The sequence below is a fragment of the Manis pentadactyla genome, chromosome 14 (assembly GCF_030020395.1).
Source record: "Manis pentadactyla isolate mManPen7 chromosome 14, mManPen7.hap1, whole genome shotgun sequence".
NCBI lineage: Eukaryota > Metazoa > Chordata > Mammalia > Pholidota > Manidae > Manis > Manis pentadactyla.
The window spans coordinates 23,832,987-23,859,726 of NC_080032.1; the positions used below are offsets into that span (position 1 = coordinate 23,832,987).

General features: G+C 34.6%; 2 protein-coding genes across 11 annotated transcripts in view; one reads left to right on the forward strand and one right to left on the reverse strand.

Moving 5' to 3' along the window:
- Positions 1-1,407: 1,407 nt before the first annotated feature.
- On the reverse strand, positions 1,408-19,255 carry RSRC2 (arginine and serine rich coiled-coil 2). 5 transcript variants are annotated; one of them, XM_057492262.1, is made up of 11 exons: positions 19,090-19,255; positions 15,035-15,191; positions 13,058-13,101; positions 10,411-10,601; positions 9,510-9,590; positions 9,387-9,479; positions 7,779-7,901; positions 5,269-5,348; positions 3,281-3,513; positions 2,785-2,874; positions 1,408-2,062 (listed from the first exon to the last, which is right to left on the reverse strand). In XM_057492262.1, the coding sequence occupies exons 1-11, from the start codon at positions 19,093-19,095 to the stop codon at positions 1,883-1,885; spliced, it is 1,278 nt and encodes a 425-aa protein (XP_057348245.1). In that variant the 5' UTR covers positions 19,096-19,255; the 3' UTR covers positions 1,408-1,882. The 5 variants fall into 5 exon arrangements, with proteins under 5 accessions (XP_057348245.1, XP_036777958.1, XP_036777957.1 ...); XM_036922063.2 differs by having other exon boundaries at positions 3,281-3,510; positions 9,387-9,590; XM_036922062.2 differs by having other exon boundaries at positions 9,387-9,590; positions 19,090-19,254.
- Positions 19,256-19,394: 139 nt separating this feature from the next.
- The window catches only part of KNTC1 (kinetochore associated 1), a 78,523-nt gene continuing 71,177 nt past the window's right edge, over positions 19,395-26,740 (forward strand). For 2 of the 6 annotated variants that reach the window (XM_036922058.2, XM_036922059.2), the window contains exons 1-6: positions 19,403-19,589; positions 21,401-21,570; positions 22,249-22,369; positions 23,668-23,783; positions 24,143-24,221; positions 24,822-24,899. In XM_036922058.2, the coding sequence (XP_036777953.2) occupies positions 21,442-21,570; positions 22,249-22,369; positions 23,668-23,783; positions 24,143-24,221; positions 24,822-24,899 (523 nt within the window). In that variant the 5' untranslated portion in view covers positions 19,403-19,589; positions 21,401-21,441. Of the gene's footprint in view, positions 19,590-21,400; positions 21,571-22,039; positions 22,188-22,248; positions 22,370-23,667; positions 23,784-24,142; positions 24,222-24,821; positions 24,900-26,740 lie in introns of those variants that run through there. The other 4 variants (XM_036922061.2, XM_057492261.1, XM_036922060.2 and 1 more) reach the window with 4 other exon arrangements.

The window sequence follows — 26,740 nt, forward strand, 5'->3', positions numbered from 1 at the left end:
CCTTGGAATGATACAGTGACTTGTTTCCATCTCTGTGGTACCTCTAAAGTAGTACTTATTCCATTAAGCTTAATAGAATCAAAATCCATCACCCAAACTGGAAATGTCTTTGAATTGGCCCCTCTTAACACCCACCTATACACAACTACCAAATTCTACTCTACCTTCCAAGTTACCCCCAAAGCCAATTGTTAACATCATCATCGTCTCAAATGTATAGTCGTCTAGTCTTACTGCCCTGCCTAGCCACATCTTTAAGATACACACTGGATCTCAAAAATAAGTGTGAAAATAAGAATGTAAAATTTCAACTAAAAATAGATGTCATTTTAGATGTTTTATTAACTAAAATTAGTTTATACTTGGCTACTAAAAGTTTTTAAATTACTGTTCTGTATGAATGCAGGATGGAGCATACCATTTTTATAGTGTCCAGGCAATTCCTAAAATACTGTAGAAAAATACAAGCAGCAGTTAACATGTGCTCTTACCCACAGAGCATTACAAGCCCATGAAACTTTCTAATGAAACTTGTGCAGGTGTACCTCAACAAAAATGTAAATTTGTGGTAACTCCAAAAATGAAAAACCATGGTGTCATTTCCACAGAAACTGGACTTTGTCACTGAAGCATTAAAAGCCATTTCTCCACAAAATTATGCCCTGGGAAACTACATTTCCCGAAATACACTAAACACCTTATAATACAACTTTAATTACAAAAACATGTCTAATAAGTTAGACAGATTTAGTAACACTAAACACCTTATAATACACTTTTCATTATCACAAAAACATGTCTAGTAAGTTAGCCAAACTTAGCAACTCCAGTTTTAAAGATAAAGGTGTTAAGTTTTACCACCATAAGCAGTCTTCCCTCATTATATTGTGCCACCACACTGTGGAAATATTTTCCAAAGGATTTTTCTTGAGAAAGGCAAAAATTATGACTTTATGGTTACAAAAGCATATGAACTAAAACTTCTGTAATCCCCTCCTCCTCTACCAAACTTATGTATGCCCTTTTCAATTTAGTGACATGGTAGTTTCTCAGTCTCAGTACTTTGAGACTTCAAAGGGATAATGAGCAAAGGGCATACAAAGAACTTGTTATAAGGCACTTTATTAAAATAAAAGTGCTTACATCCCTCTAATGTATTAATCTATTTCCTGAATAACATAAGGAGTATTTAACAAATACTGTATACCAATTCTGTCCCTTATAATAGGAAAACAGTATTACTTCAATAAATTTATTTACTCTCCCCAAGTTTTACATTTTTTGCTCACCATATTAGAACAAAGGTATTGTTCTTTGAAAAAAAAATCCTCGCCAATGTTTTCGAATAGCGATTACAAAATGCTACAAGAAATCATAAAACAAAAAAGAATTCCAGGTTAACTTAAATTAACACCAGTTTTGAGAAAACCATTTTTATTATCATCACCACCCAGCTTATTTTTGCTGGATTATGTACCAAATGGTCAGATCTTCTAAAGAACATCTACATAACATTTCATTCATGTTTTCAAGAAATGAAAATAACTGTACAAGGTTAAGTACAAAAGTACACAAAGACAGCGGACACGAAAAATCCATGTATGAGATTTTATCCCACCTGCAGCTTTTATGTATCTGAAAAGTAGAATTCATAAACTAAAAAATACTGTCCTTCTACAGTCAAGTTTAATGGAAGTGTGTTTAACCTGATTACAACACTAACACCAGTATCACTGATCTGATATTTACAAAAAATCGTATTTTTCAATAAATTAAAGTCAATGCAACACCCATGCAAGCTAGAATGCTAGCTGTTTGGTGAACAAGGACCTGACATCAGAACCAGAAGTCTTTACGTCCCGAACATTAAGTGTGATCTTTCTCAAACTGTATCCATTCCTCGCATTGATGATGTGAAACCCAATCCCATCCCTCTTTGTGTATGGGTCTGTGATCTTGCCATTTCATACTGAGCATCTAGATTTCTAAATACTTCTTCTTGTTGCTTCAAAGTCTTGTAACTTTCTTCATCAACCGAGCTACAACCAGCTTCATCTTCACTCTAAATATCAAATACAAAATATATTACTACTAAAATAAATCCAGTCAAGAATAAAGTATTTCTCTCATTTAACAGTACTGAGGTAAATTACATTTTGAGGATACATTCTTGACCTCAATTACTTAGCTTCCACTCATTCATTCAACACTCACTGAATGCAAGGCAATGTTGTACATACTGAGGTACAGGAGGAAGTAACAAAAATCAACGAAAAAAAAAACATACATAACATTCAGCCAACGTTTAAAACAAGTGCCTTGGAGAAAAGTAGAAAATGAGGGACAGAGTGCTTGCTGTTTTAAAAAAGGTAGGAGAAAGGTCTCTTAGATGGACTCTTCCTGGGGGGAATAATGCAGTGAAGTCTAGCTTCAATGCAAATGCAAAGGTCCTTGGACATACTCAATAACAGCCAAGCATAGCTTAGTTCAAGCTAAATACTCCCTCAATGAAAAAACCAACTCTTAGCAATAAATAATGCCTGAGCATTTGTGGACTTGTACGAGATCTAATTAATGATTGTGTTAATTTAAATTGAACAATTTGTATTCTCAACTAGTAATAATATATTGATTTAGTTAATTCTATAAAATCTATTTGGTGACTAGAATAAAAAAGCACCAGAAAGTACCCACAGTTGACATGTCACTGAAATAACTTTTAAGCTGAGACCGATGTTACCTAAAAAGTCAAGTGAAAGTTTTAATTCAGAGTGAGTAACTCACCTTAATACCCATTAATTTTCTAAATTTGACATTTTGGTCCTTGTTTCCAAAATTCAATTTTTCCCAAATTTCAGCAGACTGGGATTTGTCCTGTTAAGTAAAACAACTTTTAGAGTATGTAAAATTTAAGTATTTTAGGGTATTATATTTCTCCCTAATTTAATAATAGCATTTAGAGCATGGTATCAATGGAATTTATTAAGATTTCTATTATATAATAAAAAAACAAGGAAATAGAACTACTTCAGAGTATATATTCTACAGAAGAACATACAGTAAGGTTCTTTCTCCTTAATATATGTATGGTAATACTTGTTTTTTTTGGAAGCTTGACTTTGATCATACATTTTTTAAAGCATTAAATAGTCATGGCAAATCAAAGTATTTCAATCAGACTCTCAAAAGATAAATCCCAACTACTCATTTCCAATTCGAATTGGTTTTTCTAATTGCTAGTTAGGAATATATGACAAAAGAAAGGAATAAAAGAACTTACCCCTTCTTTCTTGCCTTGCCAAAGCATTTTCCTTTTTTTCTCTTGCTCAGCAAACTTCATTGGATTCACAGCTGCTGGATTATAGTAACTAGGTACAGCTATTCCGGTCTCTGCCAAAGCCTTCGCTTGCAGGGCAGCCATCTGAGCTGCCATAGCTATCTGAGGAGTTACTTGTGTTCCTGATGCCAACAGGGCAGCAACGTTGAGCACAGAACCTCCTGTAGCTGCAGCTGCTAAGAGAAAAGTACAGGTTTTAAGACTAAAACGAACTTGATTTATAGTCAATAATTTATATGAACTATTAATCTGCAAAACAGCAAGATATTTTCACCAAATGTAATGAAATGACTAGGCATTAACTTATAAAGCAGTTAACATTTTAGCAAACATTTATTAAACATATTCGTCAATAGACATTTCTATATATCCCTTTTATGCACTAAAACCTTATTTACTTCTATGCAGATGAAGAGAATCCTGCAAATAGTAAAAAGGTGTATTTCAATGGAAATGAACTAGGATGCTTGTAGTCAAACCTGCAGCACGTTAAAAACATATTTGTACAGTGTAGAACAGAGACGGCAAATTGTGACTCTGTGGCATCTTACTACTCTGATGGACAGTGACTGCAATGGGGTGTGGGGGAGGGAACTCAATAATATGGGTGAATGTAGTAACCGCATAGTTTTTCATGTGAAACCTTCGTAAGAGTGTATATCAATAATACCTTAATAAAAAAAAAAAGAAAAGGCACACTAAGAAAGTTAAAAGCCTTGGGGCTGGAGCTTGCTTAACAAGTTCAAAGGAAAGCAAGGAGAAAAATGTGGCTGGAGCAGAGCGAACATGAAAGAAACTAAGAAAAAACATGAGAGTAATGGGGGAAAAGTAGGTTATACATAAAGTAGTAAATAATTGGAAGAGCAATTTAAGGACTTTGGTTTTTACTCTTAGTAATGTGAAACCATTGGAGGACTATATATATAAATGACATATTTTAAAAGAAAAAAAACTTACTTGTACAGTTCTTGATAGCTTACAGATTAAAAATACCTCAACTGAAACTTACAACATTTAAAAATGTTGAACAGCTATTTTTTTTGCTAGTGCAGAATATAAGCTCATAAAGTTCTCAAATTACTAACATTATGGGAATCCAGTTATGATAGTTTTATAATTATGTATTAAACTGCAATTTGCAAAATTTTAGATAATTTAAGTATCACCATTTACAATACCAAAAAACAAAAACCACCTTCTAGATTAGTTCGTATTAACCAGTAAGCTTCTCTGATCACCTTACATCATTCACAAGCAATGTTTGTTATGTCTAAAAAAACTTAATGTCCTTAGACATAAACTTATTCCAGTTTATCTACTTAATACCCAAATTTATAACTAAAAGACATGTCAGTGATGGCTAAAGTGCTACAAGAACAATAGTCACTATTCACTTGTCAAATTTATCTGCACTAACCATGTCAGAAATATAAACGCATAAAGAGATTTTATAAGGTATGAAAGTAACACTTTCTTGTAAAATTAACATGTATACATTTAGTAATAGTTGGCCACTAACAGAACAGGTTTCGCTGGTATGGATCCACTCACATGCAGACTTTTTCCAGTAAATACACTGGAAAATTTTTGGAGATTTACAATAATCTGAAAAAAATTTTTTTCCTTTACTTTATTGTATGAATACATCTTATAATACATATAACATACAAAATATGTGTTAACTATGTCATAGATTAAGACTTATAGTAGGCTATTAGTAAAGTTTTGGGGGAGTCGTTATGTGGATTTTCAACTGTATTGGGGGGATTGGCGGCCTAACCCCCATGTTGTTCAAAGATAAACTGTAATTAAAAAAAAAGATGTTTACAGCATGCTGATGGGTAGTAAGAATCACAGATACTTTTTTATTACTTTTCTGGAACCTTTCAGATTTTCTTCAAATACCATAATTCCACAATTTAAAAAATTACCTGCAGCTATTTCTTGTTGTTTTTGTTTTTCAACCATTTCCTTTTCTCGTTGTTCTTGTAATTTCTTTGCCCTTTCCAACCTGTCAAAGACAATTTAAATAAATTTAAAATAACACTCAATATAAAGCCAGCATTTATCTATGTATTTCTCTGTATGTGTATATATATGTAGACACAGACACCTTATACAGAATTTTAAATTAGATTTAACAAAACTGGTATCGGCATGTGGAAAAAAGCAATGATCCTTAAGATGCTATCAGTCATAGTAAAGAATATTTCAATATTGGTTTTAAACATTTTTAAAATCGCTGAATAGTCAAAATTAAATTTTTATTTATAGCTACCACAGAAAATGGTTAAAAAATAAGTATTCAATCGTTATCAGTGTTGGCTATAAGAGTAAGGATAAAATCAAATCTTGCATATAACACTGAGCTGAATGAGCAGATTTTGGGGTATTTTATAGAATAACCTAAATGGTCTTGGGGGAGGCTGGTAGAAGATAAGGCCAATCAAAACATGCAGATAATGATTGTTGTATTTAAACAGATTATATAGTCTTTATATTAAAAAACCAAAATAAAATTTTTAAAGGGCAAGCAAACCCTGATTGCCATTCTCTATAACCTAATAATAGGGGAGAAAATGCAGTATTAAGAAATTACTCTTAAGGAGCTGAAGAAATTTATCATTAGCAAAGGAACTGGAAATACAAAACATACATTTATCCGAAGATTAAATATGAATTCTGGTTCACATTAAATTTACTAATGAATACATACATCTTATTAAATGTGCTATCAAATCACATATTTCCTATACATATTAACAAGTCAAAAGTAATGCTATTTTCATGAGTTCCTGAAAGAAACCACTTTTCTCCAAAGGATCCTTGAATTTCCAACCACAAATTAAATGTCAGTGCTTCATCCTATTATGTGGCAAGGATTAGAAAAAAGCTGTTTTGAAACATCCTGAGTAGTAAAACACAGTGGTAATAAATTGGCATTTGTTTTCACAGTTGCTGACATTTACCTAAAAGAAATGTAACAATCTACTGATTCTGTTCCCTTTTATTGAGTACATGGCAAGAAAGACACATTGTAAACTTGAATTTGTTCTTGGGAATAAAAGTTTCTGATTAGGGTCAATATTAAAATGTAGGTTCACAGATATTAGAAGTATTTCTAAAGCAGTTTTAAAATTCTGTCCTTATTCAAAAACAAAAAGGAACAAACAAAAAAAAAGGTCTATATGCTATAGTTTATTATTTATAAAAGACTCTCTGCTTCAAATTTCACAGAAGCCAAGGACTAATCTAGCATCCTGAAATTAAAATATTTCATGTAAACCTGCCATCTGAAAACCACTAAGATTTTAAATCAAAAAAAGTTTTAGATGCTAGTAACAGCTTCACCTTTAATAAAACCCAAAAGTTAACACACAATGAGCTTATTATATAAGAATAAATTTTAGGGTTTAAAAAAAACTTGTCAGAGTTAATGGGCCATTCTTTATAAATTAGTTCAGATACTGTAGTACATTATTTACTACATCTACTGATTTCAGTTTCAGAAAGAAACTATGACTACCACTGGTTGCATATGTAAAATGGCCATTGCAGGTTTTGAATTAACACCATTCACTGAGGTGAATGGAATGAAGAAGGGGTGAGCTCACACCTTTGCTGCTGCTGCTCAGCTGGGGTTTCTGCCAGGCTGGGTTCACAGGGCAGCAGCCCATCAGCTTACATTGTGATAACTGTATTTTTGTAATGAAAAAAAAAAAAAAAAAAAAAAAAAAAAGACTCAATTTCATAAAGGAAAAAAAAAATCAAGAGTATAGTTTTTTCAGAATATAGGAAAACCTGCAAACAAGTGCTTGGATTTGACTTTACTTTGTGCCTCTTTACATGAAGCAGTGCTTTCAATGGTTTTGCAGATTTCAGTCGGACAAACCTACTGTGTGTCCCCACAATTACCCGTTTTTTAAATACTAGAAAACAAACATATGACCTCCCTATGCTAGCAGCAGTAAAATTTACAAGATCAAATAAATTGGCATATTGTTTATTTACCACTTTCAAAATTAGAAAAGTATCATCAGAATTCTACTTGTTTCAGAGACTCGTTTTCTTGAGGAAGACAAAACAGTTTTAAAGGGAAATTGAACAGAGTTCTTAAGTCAGATTTAAGATTTGGAAAAAGTTCTAGCTGCAATCTAAAAATATTTAGGAGCCTAGATTTGAGAAAAATAGATACATTTACATTGAAGGAAAAAAGAAACTTGCAGACATTGATATCTTTCCAGTTATGCAAGCAAATAAATGTCAAAAGATGAGAATTAATAACAGTCAACTCACTCAGTTTCTAGACCACAAAGGTACCATAGCATTCATGGCTGGATTTAATTAATTATCCTCTAAATGAAAGCATTCATTCTGTCCACAATTAAAAACTTCAAGTTGAAAATGGAAAAAACACATCAAGTAGAAAATATACACACACCTCCTAGCTAAAGCCTCTTGTGCATCCATTGCTGTGTTTCTGCCTCTGAAGGGTGGTGGACTAGGAGTTCTGCTTAAACTTCTACTAAATCTTCTTGGCTTTTCAATTCTCTTCTTTCTATCTCTGTAAAATATCATATTTTATGTTTACATGTCTCAGTATGGCCAGGTAATAATAACTACTTTGTTGAGAATCAACCAATATCAATTATATTTACATGTTTCAACAAAAATCAAAATGGTATAGGAAATATATTTCGAACCCTTTCTTTTCCACCTCTGTCCTACATCTTCAATAGGTATCCCAAGTCCTTGTGTATATGGCTAGCTTTCTGTAAGCTCATTTAACCACCCATTACACAAACATTTAGGTTGTTTCCAATCTTTTGCTATATGACCCTACAAAGGCTATCCTTGTACCTCAGTCATTTTATATTTGTGTTGGTCAGTATATAGGATAAATTCCTAGCAGTAGGATTGATAGGTTAAATGTTCCTACTATTTAAATCTACAATGAATCAATTTGTAGATGTTTTCAAAAATATAAAGTGTAAGTCACTGAAAGTAAGAATTGGAAAAATAAAAGATAAAAGACAGTCATCAAAATAAAAGGTATCAATGACTAAAACAAGGAATGCTATAAATAATGACAAGCCAAAAAAAAAAAAAGACAGGCATTGCACAGCTATAAAAAATTAATGGCAATTAATGGGGAAATTACCATTTACCTTAGACTTACTAAACCTCATATTATAGCTCTAAACTATCACAAACTAAAGTCACTTATTAAAAACTGATAAACTGTTCAAACAAGTGATAAACCAAGTTACTGTAGCAAGTTTAAGTTCAGTTTTACCTGTATTTATTTATAGATTGACTTAACAATAAATCACCAGAAACCTTTTCTAGTACTTCACTATTTTTGAAATAGATATTAAATTCAAATGTCTTTGAATATATTTCAAATGCAACTAAAAACACAGTAATTCTTACATAAGTACAGAACAAACATACACTATATATAATTTAAAAAATTTCCCTGTCAACTGTATCATACTTCCCAATCAACAAATTAAAGCCTTCTCCCAATCAAGATGGGTCTGAATTAGGCTCATGTTTAATATGACATTACAGTATGGTAGCTTAAACATACATACTGACTCTGCATTCAGACTCAGTTCTGGTTTTATCATTTAATAAATAAGCTTTTGGGCCTCTTGGGCGATTAAAAAAAAAAACCCCTAAGCCCAATAGCTTTAGTTCACAAAATGGTTATTTTGAGAGTTAGACAAGCTAATATATGAAAAGAGCTCTGCCTTTATAGCACATGATAGGCACACAACTGTAATATTGTAATAAAATTAGCATAAAGAATTCAGCATTCAAAACATCTTATGTAATTTCAATGGACTATTTATACCTGGACTTTACAGGACATCATCTGATCAAATGGAAATACATAATTGGTCAGGATGTGACTAAAATACTTAGTCACATCTATTTAAAATAAAACTCCAATCCACAATTTAATAATTTCAGATTGACAGAACATAATAAATAGGCCCCATGAGGGGCCTATTTGATTTTATTCATGATAATGAACACCTACCGACTTCTACTCCTTGTCCTACTCCTGCTTCTACTCCTATGCCTGTGTCTTGATCTTGAGCGGGAACGAGATCTGATCCGACGTTTTCTTTCCCTGCTTCTGGATCGTGATTTCTTCCTCTCTCTGCTTCTGGATCTTGACTTCTTCCGCTCCCTACTCCTGGATCGAGACTTCTTCCTCTCTCTGCTTCTACTGCGATGACGCCTGAAATTGAAGTACAAAGTTGTGTCTTTTCAATCATAGACCATTATGAATGAGTTATATGTAGTGTATGCAGCAGTCAAGGCAGGCAATAAGCTCTGTATTGTGTACAGAAAGTATAATTTGTTTTTAATGGAAGGAGTTTTAACAAAAAAATGGACCTTTCTTCTTAGTTGTTGTTGCCTTCCAGGTAACATAGTAAAGCTGTTAACATGTCAAAAATAAAACACATTCCACCCCAATTAAAGATTCTAATAGTTTAAAAAGTTTAGTAATTTGAACAGCTTAGTATCTGTTGTCTTAGCAAGTCTTTAAAAGAGAATACATAATCTACTACTGAAAATTTTTTAGCAAATCTATGTTAAACACTGACTTTTTAAAAAAATTTCACAAATCTGAGCCATGACCCAGTTTCTCAAATGTCTTTTCAAGTACACAAGATACCCTAGAGTTCAGCAGCAAACAAATCCTACATCAATAATGTAAAAAGGATTGTAATATTGACTTCCACTACATAAACAATTCAGCTATGACTTTTTTCATTCCATGAGACAAATCCAAAAGTTAAAAAAAACAGATGTATAGTCCTTAACAGGTTAATCATGATCATCCCTTGTCCTCAGTCTTGGACACTACTGGCCTTTATACAAAAGTAAACCCAAAAGATTTCAGCTTCCGTTAGCAGACATTAGTGGGCAAAGAAATAGGTCATTAGAAAAAAACCAATTAGTAAGCTTTTGGGGATACTGTTGGGTTCATGACAAAGTTTATGCAATTCAGCTCTTTAGATGGCACTAATTTATGAACACCAAAAACTACTTACCTTTCACGAGACCTAGATCTTGAATGACTTCTGCCTCTTGATGACTTCCTTTCTTTGCGTTTGTGTCTGTCCTCACCATTTTCAGATGAATTTAATCGTTCTCTTCCTTTATCAGAAGAATGTTCTTTGTCATTATGTTCCTCAGACTTGTGTTTCTTAGAGGATTTATCTTTGGATTCATGTCTTCTTGCCTGTTTTAAGAAGAAGTTGGTTCTTTCAGGAAAATAGTGCAACAAAGAGAGTTAGTATGGGTATCAGTAGACAAAAAATGTTGTGATGCAACATTAGTAACCTTAGGAGTATGTGTCACAATAAAAAAAAATCATCTAGTTTTACAGCACCCAAATGTTGAGGATGAATACTACTAATTTTTTTCTTTATAAATCCCAAAATGCAGCTGCCTCCCCCAAATATTTTTAATACAATTAAAACAATGATTTTCAATGCTGAATAGTGAAAAACCGTATGTCAGAAAAAGAGGAATCCCTAATGTTTATCTAAAAGATTAAGTACACATGCATCAAAACTTCCAAATTTTCCAACAACCTTTTAGAGAAATAGACCATATATACATCAAATTCTAAATGCAGAGTACATAAGTAATTAAGTTTAGTTAACAATAATGAAGATAAGGACACAAAGAAATGCAACAGAAAATGCATTTCAAATTAGATAGCTAAATAAAATTTATCTTACTAAATATCAGTATTTTCTGCAATTTCAAAATTACACGGAATTGAAGTGTCCTTTTTATAGCTATACTGCCACATCCTCTCTAAAAGACGGCTCTTGATTTTTCTCCCAATGTCTAAACTGTGAAGCAATCACTTTTCATCTTGCAATATCCCAACAGGCTTGGAGTTCTATACATTTCATGTACCTAGGGTAGAAAACGGCAACCATATCTGTTTAAATTTTTTAGATCAAACTAAGTATAACATAATCAATCCCAATACCATTATACAATACATACTTCCCCCATACTCTGAAAAATTAAAAATCAAGGCTTTTGCTTTCACAACATAAACATTCAGAGACTGAATTAAAATAAAATTAATTGTATGATCAAGTCTCCATCCTACACTCACATACCAAATTAGTAAGTGCTCAACATTAGTTTTCCCCATTAAAATTTGTCAAATCTACCTTGTAACTAAAGCATAAAACCCTGGACATCTCAGAATCTTAATTTGTTAAAGCTGGAAGAAAACTCAGATCCTCTAATTCCCCTTCTTTTATGTATGATCTAAAAGTCAAAGCTACATGGCAGCAAAGCTGAACCCAGACCCCATTTCCTCTGACACCCAGGTCACCACTTTCCCACCATAGCAGGATACTTATATCTATCTCAGGTTTCCCCAAACAGGCCATACCGTATTTCTTTTCCATTCATGATTAACTTTTCTTAAAAACAAACAAAAAATGTTGGCCAATCATTTTGAAACATGCATGATGATCTGAGAAGGGTAGTAGCATGTACTTCATTATTTTGTAGAAAAGAGACCTGGAGACACAGCTAGTTTTAGTTTCACTGCCAGTTCTCTATCATGAGGTTATAAAAGAGTATTTCCTTGATTTTGCCATATAGCAGCAAACTGGTAAAGCTTTTGAGTGGTTAAACTTCCAAAGGTTTTAGAGTCTATTTCAAACGCGTTTTCCAAACATAACTACTCATTAAAAACCAAAATCCAAAAACATTAAAACCCTTAACTGATTTAAGATATACTTAAGGGAAATAGGAGTTTGAATGACTAATAGTTACCTTATCATGAAGTAGGCTTATTATTTTGCTATCTGAGTCTGCAGCGTCTTCAGTTCAGTCTCTTCGCGCATTAGCACGCTGAGTATGATTTATTATAGAAATGTTATCATGTGAGCTAAACAAAATAGTCATTTTCACAAAAACTCTCCTAAATTAAAAATTTAACAGAGCTTCCATTAGGGAAAGAGGTGAAGTCCCTGCCCACGTTTGTTTTAGGAGTCCCTTGCCCAGCCCCCATAAGACTCTTCTCCCTTTTTGGTTGTTACTTCGCTCTTCCTTGTTGGCTCATTCCTTGTCTTCTCAAGTGGGTGAATAAGTTAACTTCTCTGCAATACAGCTGCTGTCTTTGTTTTTCCTCAACTTTTGCTGTCACCGCCACCTTTCCAGCTGGCCCTACTGACACTTTTATTTCAAAATTCAATACTAATATTAAGGAAATAGAACTTGTTTACTAATGAAAAGAGGACACCTGTTATCTTTCATAAGAAAAAGTAGCCCATAGATACCTAGGGTATAACTACTTAAAGATGATGGCTATTTAAAAATCCTTAACAGTCATCAGGAATTAAGGAGACTCGGGACCTCAGATTAATGGAAGCTCTGTGTGACAGGCCTAAAAAAACCAATTATATTCTTCATATGAAATTTTCATTGTGAATATTTTCACAACATAATAAAATTAATAGTTTTTGAATGAACTTTTCATATAAACAACTATCTTCTTGAAAAATGATGAATCCAAATCATGCTTATTTTATAACCCAATTAACCTTTAAAATTTCAAGTTTCGGTACTTACCTTGACAGTATCACATTCACACAAACATTTCTAAGAGATACTTTACAAGTATTTTAAAGTGCCTATTCACTACAAAGCATTAATTACCTCTTTGCTTCTGCTCCGGCTCCTGTGTCTTCTTCCTTCATTATCTGTGAAAACACAAAAATCCACCATAAACAAAGACACAGACATCTCAAATTTCAGTACTCATATAAAAAAAACCATTTCTAGTCCATCTGGCTAAAATTCTACTAATCATCTTCCACAGACTATATTTTTTAATACAGTGGAATTTACTGTAATTTTGTTATAATTCTTAATATAGTTAGATTAATGTAACAGGGCGGGATTATCTTACACTTTAACACTGTACACATTTAAAACAGATCAAGCAATGTAAACAAACCAGAATATAATCAAGTGACAGAGGCAAAAAAAGGTTCCATGACAGGTCAAAACAAACACTTTTAGAAAGGAGTCACAGATTAATTTTTAAAAAATATTCTAAGGGGAACGAACCCTCCTACATTGTTGGTGGGAATGTAAATTAGTTCAATCATTGTGGAAAGCAGTATGGAGGGTCCTCAAAATGCTTAAAATAGAAATACCATTTGACCTAGGAATTCCACTTCTAGGAATTTACCCTAAGAATGCAGCAGCCCAGTTTGAAAAAGACAGATGCACCCCTATGTTTATCACAGCACTATTTACAATAGCCAAGAAATGGAAGCAACCTAAATGTCCATCGGTAGATGAATGGATAAAGAAGATGTGGTACATATACACAATGGAATATTATTCAGCCATAAGAAGAAGACAAATCCTACCATTTGCAACAACACAGATGGAACTAGAGGGTATTATGTTCAGTGAAATAAGCCAGACGGAGAAAGATAAGTACCAAATGATTTCACTCATATGTGGAGTATAAGAGCAAAGAAAAACTGAAGGAACAAAACAGTAGCAGAATCACAGAACCCAAGAATGGACTAACGGTTACCAAAGGGAAAGGGACTGGGGAGGATGGGTGGGAAGGGAGGGTTAAGGGCGGGGAAAAAGAAAGGGGGTATTACAATTAGCATGTATAATGTGTGGTGGGGCACGGGGCAGGCTCTGCAACACAGAGAAGTAGTGATTTTACAGTATCTTACTATGCTGATGGACAGTGACTGTGAAGGGGTATGTGGGGTGGCCTTGGTGAAGCGGGGAGCCTAGTAAACATAATGTTCTTCATGTAAAATAAGAAATAAAAAAAAATTCTAACTAGCCCATCTTTTTTCTTAGTCCATAACTTATTTATAAAGAGGCTTGCTAGGGGTAAATAATTAGAGAGTAACAATTCAAGCAGCTTACTAGAGTAAACAAGAATGCCAGAGGAAATAAGCAGGTGGTACCACATTTGGTATGGTGTAAGTAGTCAAAACGATAGGGTACTCTTGTTTAGAAATATTTCCATTCTAAACTGGTTATACGACTACTGTACAGTTTCAAATATATGAAAATTACATTTGAACCATTTTGTAGATGATTACTTGTGGGTGCAAAGGATAAGTAACTATAGAGCCTAGGTCTTAAAACCTTAACCTCATTATTTCTTAAAACAGCAAAGCATCATGCTTTATACAGCATTGTCTGTTTTTTTTTTTTAAGTAAATAAGGAGCATCTGAAAATGCCAAACTCTTTCTTCAGAGATATTAGCATTAAGTTAAAAAGAACAAGGTTAAAAATCTTGTAGCCATGCCAAAGGATGTTAAAAAAAAATTCAGAATATACCACTGACCATATTTTTCAAAATGTACCAATGTTGAAAGAATGAAACTTAAGCATCTCAGGGCTAACAAATAGGAACTGTAACACAAAACATACATTTTTGCTTTTGGACAAGTTATAAAATTTCTGCATTAGAACATTCATATTCCTCATAACCGAAAATTCTCCAAAAAATTACCAATGCACTTTCACTACAAATTTTTCAACCAAGAACACACAATATAAATAAATTAATTTGTGTCTTATACACTTCTACATGGATTATAACAAATATGTTGGAAGTGCTAATTCCCATTTCCAATAATGCATACCTGACTTCCGTTTTCTTTCTCTTGACCTTGATCGTGATCTTGAGTAGTGATGTTTTGAGGTTCTAGGAGAAACGGATACATCTGACTGCTCTTTTTTCTTATCTCTATCTGGGGATGTCTTTTCTGGGGCTAGTCCATCTCGTTCTGTATCACTAGCCTAAAAGTTTAAAGGAAAATAATTATAAATTCTTAATTATATTTAAAATGTTCTTAAGTTTTAAAAAGGGAAGGAAGTTATCCTTGAGTTAGAGCAAAAAAATAATCAGAATGGATTATTTCCAAGTAGGTAAATATGCTTTGTACCTGATAAATAGGCCTGAATAAAATGAAATCACTAACCAATACCAAAGGGACATATGTAATCAGACTGATACATCTTTAATTTTTTAATCTTTATTTTATAACTTTCACAACAATGGGGAAGGGGAAATAAGGGCTCCAAGTATTTCCAATAAACATTTAAGCAGAGAAATACAGTCCACTTTATTTTACTTTAAATTAAGGTATCACTGACAGACATGAAAGCTTCACATGAGCAACATCGTGGTTTCAACATTTGCCCGTATTATCTAGCTCCACCCCCACCCCACTGCAGTCACTGTCTATCAGCATAGGAAGATGAATATAGTCCATTTTAAATTTGTGAACTCATTTAGCTGAATTTACAATATTTTATTTTAAATTTGCATATATTAAAAAAGCATTTTAAATGAGCTGTTAAAAAGAGACTCAAGGCTGTAAAATCTTAAAACAGCAAAGAGAATGTGCTTCTAAATGTTATAAAAGAATAAACAGAAAATTAACTTACCTATCTGAGAACCCAATCTTAATTTCATTAACCCTCTTTAATGAAAACAGCCCCTTGGCACAGTGCTGCTGCAAAATATGGTCTGCCTCTCCTCATATATGCTCTGGGCTATGGAAACATTAAGTTGTTTCTGCTTTAAAGCATTTGTAAGTTATCACAATATAAATTTTTAAAAAATTATTAAAACAATAGTCAGGTGTACACACTCTTTCCCAGAAACCTGATTTACCTAGAAGTTCTTTTATCTAATCCTTTTTTTCCAGTTTACAGAAGGCAGTTTCACTTGTCTTGTTCGTTGACATAGTAATCACCATAGAAATCAAACATATGAGGAAGAATTCCAGGTATTAGTTTTCCTTTAAAAAAAAGTATCTCTGTGACTGCTGAACTGAGTGGTTTAAATTACACGAGTATCACAATGGAAGAAACTTACTTAAATGAGTCAGATTTTTATCAAAAGCACGGGAAAAGGTTTCAGTAATATGTGGAAGGTGGACAGTGGAGACCTACCAGACCAGAGAGGGAATATGAAAACAGTCAATATGCTGGAGGAGTTGATACTCAGGAAACAGGGTAGCAAAGTAAGGCCCTTGAACTAAGAATGACTTTTACCTTTTTAAATGGGGTTGTTAGAGCAAGCTAGCAAAGAATGTGACAAAGACTGTATGTGGTCCACAATGCTTAAAATATTAATCATGACTTTTACAGAGAAATCTTGATTAATTACTATACATGTTCACCAGCAGGAAAAAAAAATCAGGATAATAAATTTCTCTTTTCCTTAGGAGCATTAGTCCAGAAAACAATAAGCTAAAAGGGAGTGTTTTATCAAATGAGGTTAAGAGAGGTTGCATTATTTCAACTATTTACTGAGGGGAAAAAATGTGCCAAACCCGATGCTTGGACTTCAGGAATAAAATGACAAAAGGGAGATTGGTTGGGATAAAAAAAAAATTATGTGTTAAGCCTCTAACAATGGTTTAAAAAAAACAAGTGAGAAATAGAAACTAACTGCTGGGAAGGCTCTCATTCCTTCTCCAGTTTTCTATGAATGGGTCATCTCCGGAATCATACAATTTTTGTGCTGAAAAGGCTTTCATCTCTTAGAACAGTGTTCAACTTTCTCATTTCACAAATGAGATACAGCAACATTAATTGACTGGCCTAAGACGGTTACTGTTTACAAATGATGCTGTGTATCACACAAAGATAATTCAGATTTTCACAAAACTGGTCATTTTATTTTATTCTCATCACTCTCCTTACAGATTATTTCATATAGAACTATGACATAAGTGTTGGTAACGTCTACACTTAGCAAAATAAAAGTAATCATAAACTTTAAGCACTGCAATCACTTCTGTCAATGCATGCTGCTTTTCTATATGCTGACAGCACTCCAGAACTACTGGTACATCTTACTCACTTTTATGGAGATCCTAACTACAATTGTAAACAACCTTCCCACGGAAACATCAGCACCTAGCCCGGGCAGTAAACATTTTCAGTCAACGGTTTATTTAACTACATGCTTAACATTACAGATACCTGGCAAGAGAGGTCAAATACCCTTGATTTAAGGGAAGGCACCCTGTTATACAGGCTAACAACTTACATCAAACAGCCATTTTAATCTGTAAAATATACTATAGGACAAGAAAAACCATCTTACCACTAAACAGATTTGGATGACAGATGGCCACCTAGCCCATGCAACACTTTTATTTCCATTGAGGGTATTTATAGTAGTATGATGAAAATACCCCCCAAAATTAAACTACTTGAATATTAAAACTTACCCCAAAATTTCTATGCTTCATTTTAATTTAGTAGATATCTATATATAAATTTAAATGCTAACTGCAAAACTGCCCTCTACTCTAGCATGTGGTAGAAGGCCACCACTGTTTTAAAATTTACATTAGTGTTTAAAACCTTAATACTACTCTCAAGACAGTAGTATACAAATCTCTTTCCAATGCAAAGGTACATCAGAATTAGTACCAGGCTACTTCTCCAGGGAATTGTCTTTTTATTGAACGAGGAACTTCAGAAACGAATGTTTGGAATTGATTTCATATTTTAAATATTTGAGCCCAAGTAAAACATTACTCTTTAAAGTACATTAAGAGGCCACAAACACTGTTTAAACAAAGGTAGACATTAAGTCGATTAGCTGCACAAATCAATGAATGCCCTGCCAACTATCTGAAAGCCTATCAAAAACCTGTTAATCCAATAGTAATGGGGACGGGAATAGAAAACCAGTTTCTTATTCCATATTCCCCAATTATTAGGAAAATAAAGAAGTTTTTGTTAAGCTTAACAGTCCTGTTTATTTCTGAAAACGAGAAAGTAATTTTTTAGTCAGTGGAAAGGAATGCAAAATGATTGCATTTTTCTTTTACAAGGCTAATAAGGAAGTAACCAAAAATAATGCGATCCATGAGAACTGGGCATTTTCATCAAAGCAAGCTTATTGTTCGGGAAGGATATTTAAGAACTGTATCTTTTTACTTAAAATTAACTGGGTCAATGCAGGGTTCTTAAAAGAACGCCAATGATAAAGCTTGATCACAATGCTTCTCAAAGACTGCAAAACGATTACTGGACGAGCCGTTAAGGAAACCGAGGAACAATCGGAATTCGTAGTTGCAAGACCTTCTAAATTAAGTCGAATTTTTTTTTTTACTCCTTTTCAGCAACACCTTCCTCAGCTCCTTACTAAGATAAAAGGTTTTCACCAACGGAAAACTAAACCGAATTATTCAACTATACTCTTCTAAGAGAAAGCAAAAAATCGCTACGAGACTGCCCTCCTCACATCCTGTCCCTTACGGACACCGCCTTTTGGACCCAACACTTTTCATAGACGACCCCGATCCCAGCCCCTCCCTTTCGCACCGCGAACACAAATTCCCCAAGCCCTAATGAAGCTCAATATAAATCACTAATCAGAGTGAGTAGCCTAAACTGGAGGCAGTTCTGTGGGCCGAAAGGTACATTAAGCTGAGAAAGTGAAGAGGAAAGTTCTGGGAAAAAAAGGCACTCCCTGCGGCTCCCCACCCCCATCGACACCGCCTTGTTCCCCCTCCCTACAGCAGACAGCCATGATGGCGGGCGCAGAAGGCCGCGGCGCCATTTTGTCCACACACACGCGCGGACAACTGCTCTAACAGCCGTTCATCCACTCTTTGGAAAGTAGCAGAAAAACATCCCTGGCACTAAACCCAGATTCGGCACTTACCTCCATAGTCCTGAGTCTTGGCCGCTAAGGCGGCGACTCCTCGGGTCGCTCTCAACAGTACCGGCCGTACTGACGCTTCACCACAGACGACTCGTCCGCGAGAAAGACCCGGATGGCACAAAAGGGTTGAGGCCTGGCGCGTCGCACAGCTTGCTGGGAGGAAAAGGGGTGGTGATATGGGTTTCTATAGCAATGCAGCCTGGGGCGGTGATTGGTTGTTCTTTTGAAGGGGGCGTGTAAGGCCAGGGAAGGGGAGGAACCAACAATACACCCTAAAACGTTCATCCAGGAGATTTTATTAAGTAGAATTTAGGGTGGGGCAACTTCCTATTTCGATTCTAAAGTAAATTTGGCCTCCTCCGGCCGCCGTAAAAGGGGTTGGGCTCGGTGTTATCCCGCCAATTTAAACCTGTGGGATGGACCCTGAAGAGATTGAGGGTGGTTGTGGGAGTCGGCAAGTAGGGCGGTGAAGTTGTGTCCTTTAGTTTCTTCGATTGCAGGTGAGGAGCTGGGGGTGGGTTCAAGTCCAAGCAGCAGCAGCTTCAGCTCATTTTGAGTGTTTTTCCCTCAAGACGCTGTCAGGAGAGAGGTCGAAGTCGGTTCTTTCTGGCCCTGGTGTCCAGCTGAGAGCATTTATGCTGCGTGGCCTAACTAACGCCGTTTCATTCCACTCGATTCGCTAATCTGTTCTCAGCAGCCAGAGTGATCTCAAATCGTCAACGAAAACATGTCACTCTCCTTAGTATCTTTCCCCTCTTGCACTGATCATAAAACCCAATCGTAAAGTCAAGGATTCCTTTCTATCGCGTACTTTCCGTTCTTGCTTTGTGGCCCGGCAGCAGCCCCAAACTCATTCCGGTTCTGAACCTTTGTCCTCAGCCTGCAACCTCTTCCCCTGGAGCTTTGCATAATTGGTATCTTGCTAGGGTCTCAGCTCAAATGTCATCTTTTCTTCCCAAACAGGTCCTCCTCAGGAGACTCTCTACTTTGCGTTTACTTATTTTTTTCGTTGAGAGGCAGTATAACAGTTAATAAATAGCAGCCGTGGATTTGAATCTTGTTTAGCTGAATAATTTGTTTACTCTCTTGAGGTGACATTGGCCGTTTATTGAATCCCTGACTCGTGTTTCAAAGTTGTAAAATAGGTTGTTGTGCAGATCAAAAGTATTTTGCGTACTCAGAAGGTGTTAACTTTTGTCTGTCCTTACTGTAAGAATATAAACTAAACAATGACAAAGACATTTTCTGTATTCTTCACGGCTCTATTGCCAGCTCCTAGAACACTGCCTGTCACACATTAAGCATTCCAATAAACATTTGTTGAATGAGTGTGATAGGCCTGGGAGGCTGATAATACTTCCCAGTTTTTACAGATGTAAAACACTGAGCCCCATAAAAGGATTCACTCAACCTAACCCTCCTTTCTTAATCCCCTCCCAGCTCCCACCTAAACAAACACCAGCCACTAAAACTATTGTCTAACATGCATTGTTGCCGTACCCTTGCTTACATTTTTAGTATGAACTCTTCTCCTGTATTTTAAAAGCTACTGTTAAATTCTTAGCCCAAATATTACCTGCTTCCACCAATAACAATAATAAGTTAACTAACACTTAAAATTGAGTGAGTGCATTGTTCTGTTAACATTTAAAACTCAACCGTTTCAGGTAGGTACAACTATCTTCCTATTCTATAAATTAGAAAGTTGAGGAACATAAAGATTAAATTGATAGCTCAAGGACAACTGGCTAGTAAATATGAAAGAGCACCAAGTCAAAAATCATTCCTACTCTGTGCTATATTCCTTCCAGGGATTTTAAAACATTTCTGCTAGCACTTGTCAAAACAATTGTAATTATTTGGTTATTTTTCCATACCGGTCTTGATCCAGAGATTGTTTTGTTTTAGTATTCTACTCCCATCCAGATCACACATAAGATGAGTTACATAAATCTTTGCTGATGAGATGGTTAAGTGACTCTCTTACAGTTACAAGCATAGTCTTTGGTCCAATAAGAAACTAATCCAGTTTTTTTCCTGCTCCCCTTATCATTTTCTTTTATTATACAATAATACTGGAAACATTAATATAAACATTTTCTTTAAAGTTCATCTGCAATCCTAGCATCCTGAGATAGTCTGACTTCAAAGCTTTTGTTATTTATTGCCATATTGATTAAAGGTTTATTCCACCTGAGAACTTGTTAAGTCTTTACTGATATATGTATTTTTTTAATTATGCCTTTTCATTTCCCAAGGAACTGGTTTCTATGCGACAATATAATTTGGTCTCTAATTTCACATGTCACAGGGAAGGCAGTGGTTTTGGCTCAGGAAAGCAAACTCAGAAACATGTGGAATGATATTGAGCTACTAACAAGTGATGACACAGGAAGTGGGTATCTAAGTGTTGGTTCAAGAAAAGAACACGGAACTGCTTTATATCAAGTAGATTTGCTAGCAAAGATCTCCTCCGAAAAGGTAATGATTATGATGCTGTTTTCATTCATAAAATTTTTACTGAATGCTTAGTAAGCCATAGTAGCCACATGGTAAATGTTTCATGAATGAATATAGCACTTCCTCAGGGAATCAAGATTCAAGCCCAGATGCCTGGAATATCCATCTGAATTTTCCTTGCATCATCTTAAGGTCATTATTTCCAAAACTGAACATTTCAGAGCTCCTTTTGATATTTTGGGCATACAGAATATATACAAAATGATACAAAGAATATCTACCACCAGCTTATGAAATAAAATATTGCCAACAGAGCTGAAGCCCTGGAGTCCCTGGGGCACACCATAGTGCCCCTCCCTGTCATGTCCCAGATGCTGAGACTTCAGTCTTGGTTCATTCATTTATGTTAGGGCCTACTGTCTCCTACAGGCATAAGATCAACCCTTAGGAAACAAAGACTTGGACAGGGGAATCTTTTGCCCTTTCCTAGCAATCCTGGAGTATTTCCCTATTTGACTCTGAATGGATTCAAGATATCCCATACAAAGAAAAACTTGACTAATTAGATGTATGGGCTAGAGGAAAAAAGGCCCATCAACTTTTAAAGTTTGGTGCTTGGGACTATGCTGATACAGTTGGTAAGTTTTGTTAAACATATATAAAAGTGTTTTGTTTTAGTCATGATTTTCCCTCCCACAGGCCTCATTAAATCCAAAGATACAAGCATGCAGCTTAAGTGATGGGTTTATTGTTGTAGCAGATCAATCAGTGATACTGCTTGACAGCATTTGTAGATCGCTTCAATTGCATCTTATATTTGGTAAGTCTAATGTAATTGTGATAAAATAAATTGAAAGTCAACTATATCTCACTGCCAGTTGCTACTGCATTGCTTTTTCTTTATTCCATTATTTCTAAGACTCAAAGTTGGACTAATTTCAAAAATTAATCTTGAGTGCTTTTTTTGTGCTGAGTACTAGACACAAAGGATACTAAGATGAACCTTTTTCTCAGTCTAATGGGAAACATGTAAAACAGCAATTTACTTACTTGCGTGGTTTTGTATTAGAATATCATAGAAAATGGTTGAGCCTGATTGGTTCAAGTTCCTGAATCTTGTACATAATTTCAGTATCAACAGATATTTGAATACTTTTAGAATGTTTGGCACTGTAAAAAGCTTTTTAAATACTTATGAATTATTTCTTTAGTTAAAGGGCTTTATGTAAATGCAAATATGGACTTAAGAGTAAATTGAGGGACAAGTCTGTGATTGTGTTGGAAAATAGATGGAAATATTGTGAAAGCTTTTCTGCAATTTTGAGAGAGATGGTTGTTCAAGTGTTTGTGTAAGAACTTAGGCAATGATAAGGAATCATCAGGTATGCATATGAGAATGAAATCTCAGTTGCAATATAGAGGCAAGAAATTAATATTTCATGGAATCTTAACATAAGTACTCTGGATTGGCCCACAAGATTCACAATTTCACCAATGGCATAGTGGGCTGTGTTAACATATAATACATTTGTACAAAGTTATTGCTACTGAATAATTTTAGTTCATAAGCCATTTACATGATTCTGCTTTTATCTCTCTTTTCCGCCTTTGGCCTCCATTTCAATCCCCTGATGTTCTTGCAGGTGTACAAACCAGCACTTCCTCACCCCCTTCGAGTCTTCTGTATCTCACTTGAACAGTGCTATCCTGAGCACTCTTCACACTACAATGTGCATGACTCTTCTGGGCTCTTTCCCTGCTCTACTTTTTCTTTTTTCCAGAGAATTTATTAGCTTTTTAAATGTCATATAATTTATTTTGCTAATTGTTTATCATCTATTTCTGCCTTAGAATTTGTGCTACATGAAGGTGGGACTCTTAATATTCTCAGATGCAAAAGGCCTAGAACAATGCTTAGCATAGAATGAGTGCTCAGTAAATGTTTGCTGACTGAACAACAGTCAGTAGCATCTTTTTTACTTTAATCACCAATCACCACTTTTTGGAAATATTTAAAGGAGGCTTGAAGAATTGACTTTAATAACAAAAGTTGTAATTTATTTTTGTGTTGACAAACATTTTTAAAGGAAGCTTGTAACTTTGGTTTGACATTTTCAGATACTGAAGTGGATGTAGTTGGCCTATGTCAAGAAGGAAAGTTTCTTTTGGTTGGGGAGAGAAGTGGCAACTTACATCTTATTCATGTAACATCAAAGCAAACATTACTCACTAACGTAAGACCCTGTTGTGTTTTTCAGTTCTGTTATCTAAATTCTAAATTACCTCTTAGGCAACTAAAGCTCTAGCAAATCTTTACTTAATTGGTGTTTTAAATTAAAAGAATGTTTCCTTATACTAAATTTAAGAATCATACTTTAGGAACATATGAAGTAAGTACAAAATTGAAAAATTAAGTTATGACGATATTCTTAGTGTGCTTGTCCAAAGTAGTTTTCCATTTTAAAACTAAAACATTTGGAATATAAGCAGAATTATTGCTAATGGTAACTGATAACTCGAGTTTAAGGAACATAATCCTTGATTGTATTTTTCTGGGTTTTAATCATATCATTTGAAATTAATTTGCAATTAGGCTTTTGTTCAGAAAGCTAATGATGAAAATCAATATACTTACCGGAATCTTGTTATTGAGAAAGATGGTTCGAGTGAAGGTAAGTGTTTTGAATTTTTTAATGTCTTCTAATAATAAAAAAATCAGACTTACAGTTAATAAGTTCTATAAATTCATTGTTAATAAGAAAATTAATTCATTGCTATGCTTCACAATGTTAAATTTTCTCGTGATGCAATAAATATTACTGTAAGAAATGTTTTTTATTTTAGCTCTTTTCAGAAGTTTAAATGTACTTTTCCTAATTATATCTAAACTCACTTTTACAGTTTTGAGAGTTCTCTAGATTTTCAAGGAGACATTACATTTACTTAAAATATCTTTGTGGGTTTTGGCACATTTATCACATTTTCATTTCAACAAATATTAATTGGACCTTAATTTATTTTGGTATATCTAAGATTTCCTTTTTCTCTGGCAAGTGAAATTTTATTTGATTTATAAAGGTTTTAAAGACATTAACATTGTTTTTGCAAATAACTTACCAATTCTTTATAAATAAGCTTTATTTGCATGATTATGATATTGATGATTAGAATTAAAATGAAATTGACGTATTTTAAAGCTAGGCCAAGACACTGGTTTAAATTTAATATCCATGTGCCTTTTAAGAGAAACCAGCTTGATTTTATTTCAATAGGTACCTATTACATGCTGCTGCTTACCAACAATGGGTTTTTTTGTATTACAAACCTTCAGCTTGTGAAAATTCAACAAGGTAAGGTATTATTTTCTTGTTGCTGATTTGCAGCAGTTTTTCCTCATTATTTTCCTGATAAATTTTTAATATTCTCTTTAAGAATATTATTTTAGTTTAATTATATCCTATGATACTGGAATATGTTTAAGTATTCATAATATTCACATTCTCTGCTGTTAGGGCTGCAGCAAAATCTGAAGAAATATAATTTGCTTATAGCCTTCATGGAGTCTGCAGTTTAGTTGGGGACACAACACATACACTAGTGTAATAATAAATGCTTTTTGATGGAATGAATGAACCTGGAAATGGAAATAACTATATAAGTGTTAAAAATACAGGGCAGTATTTTTTTTTTATAGCAGCTTGTCAGTTTTATTGCTTTTGCAGTTTTTTTAAATTAAAGTATCATTGATACACAATCTTAGGATGGTTTCACATGAACAACCTTGTGGTTTCAACATTCACCCATATTAATCAAGTCCTCAACCCCCCATTGCGGTCACTGTCCATCAGCGTAGTCAGATACTATAGAGCCTTCTCTGTGCTGAACTGCCTTCCCTGTGACCTACCTATATTGCAATTGCTGATTATAGTGCCCCTTAATCCCCTTGTCCCTTCCCAACCCCTCCCCTTTGGTACCCGCTAGTCCCTTCTTGGAGTCTGTGAGTTCCTTCAGTTTTGCTTTGTTGTTATACTCCACAGTGAGTGAAGTCATTTGGTACTTGTCTTTCTCCACCTGGCTTATTTCACTGAGCATAATACCTGTAGCTCCATCCATGTTGTTGAAAATCAGGATTTCTTTTCTTTTTATGGCTGAATAATATTCCATTGTGTATATATACTACATCTTCTTGATCCATTCATCTACTGATGGACACTTAGGTTGTTTCCATATCTTGGCTATTGTAAATAGTGCTGCAGTAACCATAGGGGTGCATGTCTTTTTTTAATCTGTGATCTTGTTTTCTTCAGGTAAATTCCTAGGAGTGGAATGACTGGGTCAAATGGTATTTCTATTTTTAGTTTTTTGAGGAACCTCCATATTGCTTTCCACAAGGGTTGAACTAATTTACATTCTCACCAACAGCGTAGGAGGGTTCCTCTTTCTCCACATCTTCGCCAGCATTTGTTGTTTCTTATCTTTTTGCATGTTGGCCATCCTAACTGATGTGAGGTGATATCTCATTGTGGTTTTTGCATTTCCTTGATGATTAGCAGTGTGGAGCATTTTTTCATGTGCCTGTTGGCCATCTGAATTTTTTCTTTGGAGAAGTGTCTTTTCAGATCCTCTGCCCATTTCTTAATTGTGTTATTTGTCTTTTGGGTGTTGAGGCATGCAAGTTCCTTTAACCAGGGCAGTATTCTTTAGGACATGTTAAGGGAGTGGTGTGGACCATTCACCCCTCTGAGCTGGGAGAGATTGAGGAGTTGGTTTGAGGCATGTATTCAACAAATACATTTTTTTAATCTAGCATGTGTGGTGTGTGTGTGGAGTCACAGGGAAGACAGTGTAGCACAGAGAAGACAAGTAGTGGCATCTTACTATGCTGATGGACAGTGACTTCAGTGGGGTATGGGGGGGACTTGATAATATGGTTGAATGTAGTAACCACAATGTTTTTCATTGAAACCTTCATAAGAGTGTATATCAGTGATAACTTTAATAAAAAAAAATCTAGCATGTGCCAAAATGTGCAAGATCCAGGGGATACAATAATATTTAAGATACATAGTCCTCCATAGTTTAATTGGGGAACTAGAAAAGTAAAAGAGTGCTTCCAAAACAGAGTGTAGTGATGCAGACTTTACAGTGGGACTTCAGAGCTTGAATCATACTGGAGCAGGTAGAGGGCCCT

Coding starts and splice junctions, on each gene's coding strand:
- RSRC2 (XM_036922062.2), bottom strand. Junction 5,349..7,778: donor CAAGAGGCTTTAGCTAGGAG/GTGTGTGTATAT, acceptor TGTCTTTGACAG/GTTGGAAAGGGCAAAGAAAT. Junction 2,875..3,280: donor GGCAAGGCAAGAAAGAAGGG/GTAAGTTCTTTT, acceptor TTTACTTAACAG/GACAAATCCCAGTCTGCTGA.